General features: G+C 33.0%; 1 protein-coding gene across 1 annotated transcript; it reads left to right on the plus strand.

The window, feature by feature from the left end:
* The first annotated feature begins 4,386 nt into the window (after positions 1-4,386).
* Positions 4,387-5,694, plus strand: LOC131065211 (pentatricopeptide repeat-containing protein At1g08070, chloroplastic-like). Its single transcript, XM_057999662.2, has 2 exons — positions 4,387-5,056; positions 5,157-5,694. Exons 1-2 carry the CDS (start codon positions 4,810-4,812, stop codon positions 5,192-5,194), a joined length of 285 nt encoding a protein of 94 aa, XP_057855645.1. The 5' UTR covers positions 4,387-4,809; the 3' UTR covers positions 5,195-5,694.
* The last annotated feature ends 6,854 nt before the right edge of the window (positions 5,695-12,548 follow it).

The raw sequence follows: 12,548 nt of genomic DNA on the forward strand, positions 1-12,548 counted from the left end.
TGGGAGATTAATTGGAAGGTACTGATGATTTAAGTGACAATCCTGGTTTACAAGCCTCTACAAAGGGTGTGGATTTTCCCTCTTCTTCTTCTCCAAGGAATGTGGGCAATTCTAATTAGCCTCCTTTCCCTATGAATTTGAATAAGAACTCTCCTCTTCTAAATTTTGAGTAGGAACATCAGGAGAATTTAATAAGAGTGGCATGTGATGTTGTTGTTGATCAATTTAGGATTTCAAAATGGCTCTTTTTGGAAATGATCCAAGACAACATCACTCTTTGCTCCATTAAGTGTAAGATTCAAGCTCTTGAGAAGGGTGAAGGTAAGACTGATATGTAAGATGATGTTAAGAAAATGATTCCGAAGATGTAAAAAGTTGTTAATGATGTTAGTTTACCAAAAAATAACTATGAAGGCCACATTGACATTCTGGAAGACAAGATTAAGAGAGTTGATGAAAATCTCATTAACCTGGTTAACTTTAGTTGTAAGTCCATCCATAATAGTGTTGATTGTATTAAAATTATGGTGGGCAAATGGCAAAAGAATCGGGTTAATGTTTCTAAACATGAGGCCTTTATTGATCTAGATTGCACTAATAAAGGGAAATAGGTTTTAGATGAGAGGGGCCCATGTGCAAGAAGTAGAGGTTGTCATTGATGTCAAACCAATCATTTAATTCTGTACTAGACAGTGTATGCAAGCCCGAATATCAATTCGGATGTCATGGATGTTTTGGATATTATATGGATGTAATTATGCAAAGTGTTGCAATTATGTATGTGTAGTTCAGGTGTTGTGGTTTTTGGTTAGAAGTTATTATGTAGCATGGATAGCTTTGGATTATGACCTTTTGAGTTCCCATTGACCCCGATATCCCAATGTTAGGAATTATGGTTAATCCCGGTATCAGTTATGTGTCTCGATGTCAGTAGTTAGCAGCTTTGGTATCTATCTGAAGTATCTCTTCAAGTTTTGTGATTGTGGTTTCCTTGATACGTGTGGAATCTACATTTTGGAGATATTGAGCATAATCTTGTGACGATAGGTGCGTTCTCTTGGATCCAAATGACCCTTGCCCTTTTCTGATAATCAGGATATATGCTTTGGTAATCGGAAGTATGTAAAGGAATTGTGTAGAAGTATTGCGGAGGCCGACATGAGCTTATTGATAAATTGTTGGACTTGGTCGACACACTATTTTGTATTTGTACACTCTGGTATATATACATGTTCATGAGTGGTGAATGAATCGACCAAGAGTGTGTGTGATGTGCAAAAGATAGTTGGCAGCGAAAGAAGTAGTGTATGTGAGAGTTACAAACAATGAAGGTAATCAGTAGTGTAGTAGTCCTTTATCGAAGCAGTGGTGCAAAGATCTCTAACTGGATCTTCAGTAAAGTCTAAGATTTTCAATTTGAGCTTAACTTGGAACTAATCTCATGAATTTGGAGATGCAAACTTTCTCAGTTCAACCCTTTCAATTGCAGTGAGCATTCCGGCAGTTAGTCATTTCTTTTTGTATCTACAGTGAGCAGTCTGGCAGTGAGCCATTTTTGTAATCTAGCAGTGAGCCACCTGTTTGTAAACACGACTATAACTAGTTATATTTCCTCAGAGTTAACACTCTCTGTGGTTTTTCCCATTTTGGGTTTTCCACCTACAAAATTCTGATGTTTGTCTTGTGGTTGTGTTATTGTTTATTTTGCATTAATTGTTTTACTTCAGTCAAGTTTGTTTGATATTTTGAGGATGGCATCAACTGGTAAAAAGTTTATTGTTTTAATTAAGTGGGAATGTTGATTCACCCTCCTCCCCTCTCAATATTCTGATGCTTTCAACCTGATCAACAACCTTAAGAAATCAAAAGAGCAAGATAAAATAGACATCCATTTGCACAATATGGCTAAGGATCTGAATCAATTTGAAGCAAAGGTTGTTGAAGCCCTCAATCAGCTTAGGTAGATCCTTCCTATTCCTTGTTTTCTCGAATTTTTGCCCCTTTTTCTCTGATATTTCTTAGTTTTTGCTATATTTGTTGTAGGTAGGCTTGGTCTTTATTGTTTGTATCTTGATGGCAGCTCATTGTATATAAGGTTTCAAGATCCCTTCAAAATCTATTTTTCCCTTAATCAAAAACTAATCAATCAACATAATTAAGTGATCAATAATTCAATCAACTAATCAATTAAAATAGTTAACTCATCAAGCAACATCACTAATTCATTAATCAAAATAATGCAATAATTTAATTAAATAAATAACCACTCGATTAAATGAGATAAAAAGTTAACTACCTCCATGAAAATCAATAATAGCTACCACATCCTTCCACCATCAATGGGGATAAACTCATACTCCAAGATAAAATCTTGGTCATTTACTCATCTCATAAAAAACTTATAAATTGAGATCAAACCATCATTTCTTCATCCTAAACGTTTAATCATTGGATGAGTGTGTGTGTGTGTGTGTGTGTGTGTGTGTGTACACACACATGTATACATCATATATATGTATGTATATATACATATATATACAGATATTTGTACACACCCACACATGTATATGTATATATACATACATATACATATGTGTGTATGTGTGTACACACACACGTGTGTGTGTGTGTTTGTGTGTATACACACACATACATATATACATGTGTCTATGTGTGCATCTTTTCTTTGGGAATAGCCTAAAAAATTTCTACTATAAAATTAAAGCTTACGATACTTTGTGAGGATGTGTGTTGGTCTATCATTTGGTGTGTTGGCACCTTGTTCCTACTATAAAATTTAAAGCTTAAGATAATTTATAAGGAGAGGATTCATGTGAGCACTTTGTTGGACTATTGCAATTTTGTTTTGAACCTTAGGGCTTTTGGCCTTGTGTTTCTTTTCTAGGGTTTATCTTTCTATGCCTTTGGATAAAATCCTAATCCTTATAGAATTCTTCGCGTGTTATTATCTGCAAGATTCCATAATGACTAGTCACTTTAGTTGTATCACTTAAGGCATGAGTCTTAGTCCCCCAAGCCCCATTATTTTACCAACCCCACATTTATAGTAACTTGATAGTATCAATTCCTTTATCTTCCTAAAGGTACAAATGTTATGATAATGTCTTAAAATCTTTTATCCTTGATTGGTTGTCCACATGCCATGCCCTATTTCCATCACACATGCTCTTTACATCACACATTTTATTTGAAAAATCCTAATTGAAATCGTGGGTTAGCATTATGATTCCACATGTTTTAAATTTTGAGACAATTATTTTTCATTATAAAAGGAGCAAAACAATGGTGCTGACCCTATACAAAGATAGGCCAAATAGGCCACTTACAACTAGTCAAGAACATACCTATGAGAGAAAAAGCCAAAATTGACATATTTCACCTATAGTGATTGAATATGAAATTACTCTAATGACTTTCATTTTCAATCGATTATTGATAATATTTAAATAAATTCAAAATATTATTTAAATATTTCACCTATATCGATTGAAAAAGAGATTACTATGGTGACTTCCGTTCTCAATCAATTATGATAATATTCCAATAAATCCAAAATATTATCAAAATATTTCACCTATATAGATTGAAAATGAAATTACTCTAGTAACTAGGTGGAATTAGTTAGTTGTGCCAAATATTTTTTAATATCAACATAATATTTACTATGTGCAATAAATATGATCTTGTTTTAAGACAAAAAAAGGGAAAGGGTCGTGATGTAATTTTCACTCTTAAAGGAATTGGTTAGGAAGTTTTATTACGTTAATCCCATCTCCAACTACAAGATCAAGTTTGAGTAGGAAAGGTAAGTTGGGCTCTACTAAAAGTGGGTTGATTTGAACTCAATTGAGGTTTCTTATAAAGAGAAGTTTTTTTCTCTTCTTATAAACTAATATGTTAGATACTATAGGTTCATTTTATGAGCTGTGACCAGATTCCCAGGGTTCTTTCCTCCAATATGCTCTTTGAATCCTATGTAAAAAATAAAAAATATTAACAAAAAAGTTTAGTGCAATAATCCACTTTTATTGAAAATATATATATATATATATATATATATATATATATATCTGGAAGAGAGGAAGGAGAGTCACATGTGATCGGCATTGATGTATCAAAATGATTGAATGCTCAAGAATATAATTAATGATTCGCCAACTTTCAAGAGATGACATTCATGAATATCCATCATATGAATAATGGTGTAGCTGATTATTTGGCTAAGATGGGTATTTTCCAATTTCACTTTTCTGTAAAGCAAGCATTCATCCCTCACAATGGAGTAATAGTGCGATCATTAAACATGATATGCCTTAGTTCACCGCCTCCTCTAAATTTTTGTCCCCTATCCAATAATCGATATAAATTGTTGCTTTGGCAATATTTTTATGGCTTTAACATCTATTTCTTCAGTTTGAATATACATGCAAGAGGTAAATGCTTAAGCAAGGGAAACGTACCGTCATTCATTTAAATGAGTGCTTTGGTCTTCCTCAGTTTGGGAGGCTGTAAGCTTATAGTGCAGTTTCAGACTAGCGTTTTCAATGGGCCTGGCTTAAACAGCACACTCTAAGCGTTGATCATGCGTAGGTGGCTGATGTGGGGCTCAACCGTCATCTGTGCCCTCACTGCTGCCGTTAACTCATTCCGTTTGGTAAATGCTCTTGAATTTGAAATTTTAAACCTCCCGCCCAGATTCACATATGTCAAGTTGCCGCGCTGCAGGAGTAAATGGGCTAAGGAGATTAGAGAGATACTGTAGTCAGAAATGGGAATGCTCTGGTCGACATGTATGCAAAACGTAGATGCAAAGATGAGGCACGTGAACTACTTGGCCGAATGCCTCAAAATCTCTCATGGTATGTTACGATTGCAGGATATGCAGAAAATGGGTTTGTTGAAAAGGCTTTAGAAACTTTCAAGCAAATGCAATCTACAGGCGTATCAACCCTTGCCACCGTCCTCACTGGCTGTGCCGAAATGGGAGCTTTGGAACAGGTTATGCGCTTCATATGTCGTAGTTGCGACTACCCAGGTAGACATGTTTGCAAATAGTGGAACAATAAAAAATGCACGCGAACTTTTTGACAATGTGCCTCAAAGAAATTTGGTCTCATTGAATTCCATTGTTGCAGGATATGAACAAAGTGGATTTGTTTACAAAGATTTATAAGCTTCCAGAAGTATATGAAATTGATAGCTGTGAACCTAGTATTCTCCCCGCCTGTGCCAAATTACATTATGGACATCCATCAACAGATAATGAAAGGGGTATTGTTGTCAAATATTATAGTTTTGAAATGCTCTGATGGGCATGTTTGGAAAATGTGGAAGAATAGAAAAAGTTCGTGAACTGTTTAACAAAATGCCTCGAAGAAACGTGGGCTCATGGAATTCAGATATTTACCAGATATGCATGAAATGGATTTTGGAAGGATGCTCTCAAAATGTTTGAATTAATGAAGCACTCTAGAACATATCGTAACATTCTGAGTTCTGCTCGCGTGTCTTATGTGCATGCTGCCATTCAGGTTTAGTGGATGAGGGTTGTACATTTTTAATCACACAAGTAACCTTTATCGCATTATCCTACAATTTATGGTTTGAGCTTCTCAGCTTAACCTGAGTATCTTGAGGACAACCTAAACTTTTTGATTAAGATGTCAATTTAATACGCGGGAGTTGTGTGGATGTGTTTTCTTGGTGCCTGGTCACATATGATTATAGGCTTAAGAGTATTTATAATGATTTTTTCTGATTTGGATCTTAAAAGTGTTATGACTTATTATGCAAATGTTGAAAGATGGAGTGAGGTTTAAATGGTAAAGAGATTAATAAATGATAAAGAAATTAAAAATATTTCTAGATATAGTTAGATTAAGATATAGATCACATTTACAGACATAGGAGATATGTGCAAAGTTGAAGAGATTGACTTAGAAGATGAAGGCAATAGGGCATTCCCTAAATTCAAGACACTTAATTGGTGATGTGAAAAAGTAGAGAAAATAATTATTTCTTTGCCACCATAATGAAAAGTTGGCAATTACTTTTGGTTCGTTAGATGTACCCCTAGAACAACTATTATAGTTGTTATAAGAGCCTTTGATATGTGTTGATCACCAACTGTTTCCATCATTTTAAATAGGTAGAATGTTCTTGTGGAGATTATTGGTAATGCTAAATGAAGTGATTTGAAATATAGACTCACACTATAATAATGTGCACTATATCGCACCTATAATAATGAAGGAACAAGATTCTTTTCTCTAGAAGAAAGTAAAAAATTGGTTTTGTTTTAGTTTTGGATAGTTGACAATCTAGAGTATGGTGTTGGCTTTGTAAAATTAGATACATAGAGTGTATATACACTATTTGAGTATTTATCAAAAATGTCTTTTATGATAACATGGACATTTAATAGAATTTTTTTTAGACTCTTGCATATGTATGAAATGAAAAGTTGGATCTTGAGGTGGAGAAAAAAATTACACTTTCTACTTTGTATAGTTCTTTTGCTTGGATTAGTTGTTGGAATGAGACATCACAAATCAATTGAAGGGGCAATAAGTGCATAAGACATGGGCATGTAATTGATTGACTAACTAACTAGGAGCATCTAATCATATATGACAGTGTCTAAAATGTGTATGTCTATCTTCTTAGTTACTTGAAACAACATCAAATTCTATAACATTGTAAATAATCATCTCTCTACCTATTATGGTAGGATATAATGAATGAATAATCTTTGAATGTTGGTTATCTTTCATAAAAAAATTGATATGATAACTATCTTCTACCTTAGCAGCAACCCCTTTTTTCTATTTGACAGTATTTGGACAACCTATTATCATCACTAATTGTGTAGCTAGGATATTGATTATAAATGTGATTGATGTTGAATCTATTATGGTTTTTGAAGTACCTTTAAATTTTTAAGATTATCCCATACATAGGAAATAAGGGTTTAAGGATAGGACAACCCTTCTTGATTGTTAAATTGCTCTAGTAACACCATTTCTTCCATGGCACTTTGACTATAGAAATTGTATTAATACCCCCTTGGTAGTAAAAACATGATGAGTACCCTAAATTAATTTTTAGAATGGGACATGATAGTATCCACAACTTCATGAAATTATAAGGTCATCTAGATAAGATTTTAGTATCACAAGATTGGTGTGATTATTCTTATTACCATAGTGTACTACTGCATTTAGGAATATTGTTTATGACTACACAATGAAGTATTTCATCATGTCATATAGGTAACTTTTTACTATCACAAGATCAAGGTGTGATTAATCTTATGACCATAGTGTACTAGTCCTTTTAGGATCATTGTTTATCATTGTCATAGGTGAACCCGATTTCAACAGTGGGAATCCCACTCGAGGGCATTTGGTCCAAATGAAAATATACAGCCTACGAATAAGACCTTGATGAAAGGGGGATTTTCCCTTAACAACACCTCTAGAGATAGATTGAGACAAGGAAAATAAAACCAAATAAGGAAATTCCATTCTTACCCCATGGTTCAGGTGGTTCAAAATAGGGAAGAGCTGAAGGTGAAATCTCGTCTTCCTACCATCGAGTGTGAAGTATTTCATGAAGAGAAGTGTAGCCTCCTTCCAAATAATTGGGAGTGCCTCATGACTGTAGCCACTTTGCAATTTAGAAATCCCTTCACTAGGTTGGAAGAACCTATTAAAATATTCCTTATAATTACCCTTATGTTTTTTGGGAAAGGGGATGCCATATAGAGCCAACCCAATAGTTTTCATTATGGTTTATTTGATACCACAAAAGTAATGCTCCCAATCTTCACATCACCATTGTTCCAGTCTTGAACGAAGGCCATGGATAATTTGGGGTCATGACCTATCATGCCCTCCACATAAGAGTCCAGATTTCCCTTAATAAACTTGCTCTAGAGTTTGCCATTATTTTTGAACTTAGAGCACTCATCTAGTTCAACCATATTTCCCTGAATAACCTTGCTCCAAAGTTCACTATCTTATTGTTGTTGTAGTAGTCTTAGGTTGCCATTTATTGTTAATAATATGGTTGTTCTCAAATGATGTGGACTATTCTACCTAGTTTCACAACATATCTCTCTTTCTCAGTAGACTATAACCCTCATGATAAATTTTTTTACACTTTATAACCATAGGGTTGGTAAGGAAGAGATAACTCACTATCTAGAGTTTGTTGAAAGTACTTTCAATATTTTTTTCAATTACTATGAGAGCTAAATGTGAACCACCAAATAAAACAATCATCTTTGCTATGTAGAACTCTCATGTAGAATGATGAACAATTGTATTTCTCTCCACAACTATACGTACACCCTAATGGTGAAATGCTAACTAATACAAAATAAGCTTCTTTATGGATTCAATGAATTTCTTGAATCTAAGCAATGGTGTTGACCTTTAAATAAGAAATTCCAACTACATAAAGAAAACCAAATGTATTCTACATGATTATACTTGCATGCATCTTTAAAAATAAACAACTATACTAAAATAAATCACAATTGTTTTTTAAGGAATCTCACAAAAAGTAACACTTGTAGATCTATTATCCTTGCCCATGGTTGAAGAGGTATGCATTTAAAACTTATTTTATATTTAATTCCTAATATGTTAGGACACATTTATCAAGATTTGCGTAGGGTTTTCATAACTATGATTCTTCTTTAGCATTGAGATTTAAAATGAGTTGTAAATCACTACAGCTAGTTAACTCTAATATTAAAATACAACAACAAATGATGTTTTAGGAATTTAAATCCACATTCAAATACTAATTACACATAGTCAAAGTATACTTTTTTCTTTGTGATAACTATAGGGGGTTTGATATCATACATCACATATGTTGGACCTTGTAATATATGTTACACACCAAAAAATTTCCTCATATAGTTTTTCCTACTTGATAATTGTAGCTTTGTAATGATAACTAGGTGAGGATTTTTTTAAAAGTCTCATTAAGCACTCAAATTGAGAATTCTAGTGATACTAACTTGGCAACTAGCTAAGAAAGAAAATGCAAACAAGAGGTGGATTTTAGAACCCAAGTCAAATCTCAATACCACAAAATTAATATTTCATATCAAAAAATTCTAACTAGCTCAATTATTTAGATCTCACAATATAATAAACTCATCAAGAACCAAGGAAAAATAGAACACTTAAAGCTAGGAGAACATTTGATCAATAAAATTGAAAAGAAAAAAAGGATTCATCATTTTTTTTTGGAAAAATGGAGGTTTTATGCAAGGCACAACATATCTTTAGCTAGAATTGTAGGTAATTAGTAAGGAAAAAGAATAATATAATTATGTATTATTAGGATGAAAATTATCTTTCCAAGTGTGTGCAGATGCGCATTTAAGTAGTATTGCTAAAAAAAGTAGATAGAACCAAATATTTCTTCCATCGAATTTCACAAGGAAGAAAATAGCTAGAGTAAGTTTGTCGCTTAAAGAACAAGAACTTGATGTATTTTATCAAATTACTTCCAACAATTAAAATTTGTTAGATCAAGAACTTGAAAGAATCATGAAGTAGGAAAGTGATCATAGAAATATTGTTTATAAATAAGACTAGAAAGAAAAATAATGGAAAATATATAAAATGTGCCTTAATGTTGAACGAGGCTATATTAGATGCACTCCCTATTCAACCACATTCTTGATAGGTGCTCAAGGTCACTTCTACGGTACCAATAAAGTATATGCCTACATAGGTCAAAATTTATTTAGAGCTAACTATCTAAACCCCATGGATATATTGTCAAAGTAAGTATCACCAAAACTCTTTGAGGTAAAATGTAATAGACTTGACTAGAACCACTACCCCTTTACAAGGTTCAATGATGTAAAGTCTTTAATAATGCCATAGTAATTTTTTAATTAGGTATATCATGGCTTTCTCCATGCTTCCACAACTTACTATGTCTTTCTCTTGGGCCCAAGGATTTTAGGTCTCCATATAATCATGTACTTCTTAAGATAAAATACTAATTTATGAACCTCCATTATTCTCCATTTAGTCTTTTCCATTCTTTCTCTCATTAAGCATTGAGTATTCACCATCCCCAATTCTTAATTTGGGGGTTCACTTTTCCTTTAAGTCTCAAAATCTTGGGCTTTTAGTATTTCCCCTACACATTTCCCTCTCTCCACATCCCTTCTCCCTTGCTCCTTATGGGGCTCATACTTGTATGGTTACTGATACCATCAAACTCGAAAAGTTATTTAAGGTATGTGTTAAAACTAATCACTAACCCTTGAAATTCTTCCACCCTATTTTCCTAGTTATTTTCAGTTCCAGCATTAGGAACACTACATTAATTATCCCTAATTCATTTCTCTCAAGTCATACACTTTTGGATTTTTCTATTTTCCTTTACCAAAAACTACATCTATAATTCTATATCCCTAATACCTAATCCCTTTCCTTTAGCTTTTCATCCATATCATTTAGTGGTATTATATTTACCCGCACCTTGATCCCACTGCCTCTTCCATTAATATTAAGTATCCCCTTTGCCAATTCTTTCTCCTCTTTGCATATTTTCCTTTCACACTCCTAAAAAATTAAATACAAACTTCTTAAAAGTAAGTCACTATGTGCTAATTCTAAACCCTAGTTCTCAAGTACGGTTTCTTAAAAATTTAAATACAAACTTCTTAAAAGAAAAACTAAGATGGTGCATTAAAGAATGCCCTAAGCATGACGAAGTGTGGAAATAATTGAGTGACTTATTTTTGATAAATTTCTATTGATCTAATGTATAAATAAAAAAACATAAATAAAATATCCAAGATGACAAAAACTAAGGAGCAATTAGTAAAACATAATGAACAAATCTCTAAAAGTATGGTTAGAAAACTAGAAGAAACCTTAACATAAAAGAAATAAATCGAACAATTTATTTAATGATTAACCCCTCACATTATAATAAAAATAGATGAGAATATTTCCTATTTCCTCTTCATATAAGGATGTTGTAGAATTGATCACCGATTCTAGTCAAATATATAGAACAAAAATTAGTAGAAAAGGATAAAAAATAATACTTTCAAATTAGAATGGGAAATATAATGTTGAGAAGTAAAGTTTGATCGAGATTCGAAAGATTATGGTAGGGAAGGACAAATGTTCATAATCAAAGGCACTACATTTTGCCTCTACATTTTGGATACATGTATCTCTTTAATCTCCTATCCTTGGTGCTTTTAGCCCATTTACTCCTGCAGCGCAGCAACTTGACATATGTGGATGGGCGGGAGGTTTAAAATTTCAAATTCAGGAGCATTTAACAAACGGAATGAGTTAACGGCAGCAGTGAGGGCACGGATTACGGCTGGGCCCCACATCAGCCACCTAAGCGCGGTCAGCGCTTAGTGTGTGCTGTTTAAGGCTAGCCCTATGCAATGCACCTTCACTTCAATTCTTACTGTTAAAGCCTTGAATTCCCTACTGTGTCACCTCACTTTGGTCTAAAACATTAACTACTTTTTTTAATCTTTCTTTCTACATCGATAAGACGATAACCTTCAAGTTATTTTGAGTTGGGAATTTTAAAATGTCCAGCGTGTTTATACTTCTCTCGATCTTAAAGAATGGTGTTGATGCAAAATTCAATAAGGATCTGAACGCAAGCCTGAATCTAAATGAACGAAAAAAACGTTACACGAAGTACATAAAAACAAATGTGTAGAATGCGTATATCAATTATATTCCAATATTGAGAATGTGAAAATATATATATATATATATATATATATGTGGAGGAGTGTACACAAATAGGTGTTGACAAATTCAATAAGAATCTGAACGCAAGCCTGAATCTAAATGAATGAAAACAAGTTACACAGAGCACATAAAAACAACTGTTAGAATGCAAATATCAATCATATTCCAATATTGAGAATGTGAAAAAAAAGATGATATATAGGTGTGTATATACAGGTACATAAATTAGATAGATGACATGTCCAAGAGGTGAGCTAACTCAATCTATATAATCAAAAACATATAATGAGTTTAACATTCAAATCACTCAATCAAGAGGTCAAGAGTTGAACTATCAATCAATAGGAGTTAATTAACTACTACAAAGGTGGCTTTGACTAATCAAATGAACGTAATATAAAGTAAAAAACATCCCAGCAAGCACTTCAAAGCTTTGTTACCTTATCACAAGGCATATTCAAGAGAATACTAAGATAAAATTACAAGCATTCTGATCAAAATATATTAAAACAATTTATGTCAGATGTGAACATCAAAAAGAGCTTTCTAATGCCTATGACAAAATAAAAAACTTGGCAGATGTGTTTCTATTCAGATCGTTCACAAACAAACAACAAAGACAAAGGTTAAAAAATCTATTAAAAAAACACACAAGTTACACAAACTACATACAAGCAACAAATTATGCAAAATGCAAGTTATTATATTTATATCAAGATTGAACTGCATTGTTTTTAACAATTTGATTGCAAA

The sequence above is a fragment of the Cryptomeria japonica genome, chromosome 2 (genome assembly GCF_030272615.1).
Source record: "Cryptomeria japonica chromosome 2, Sugi_1.0, whole genome shotgun sequence".
Classification (NCBI taxonomy): domain Eukaryota; kingdom Viridiplantae; phylum Streptophyta; class Pinopsida; order Cupressales; family Cupressaceae; genus Cryptomeria; species Cryptomeria japonica.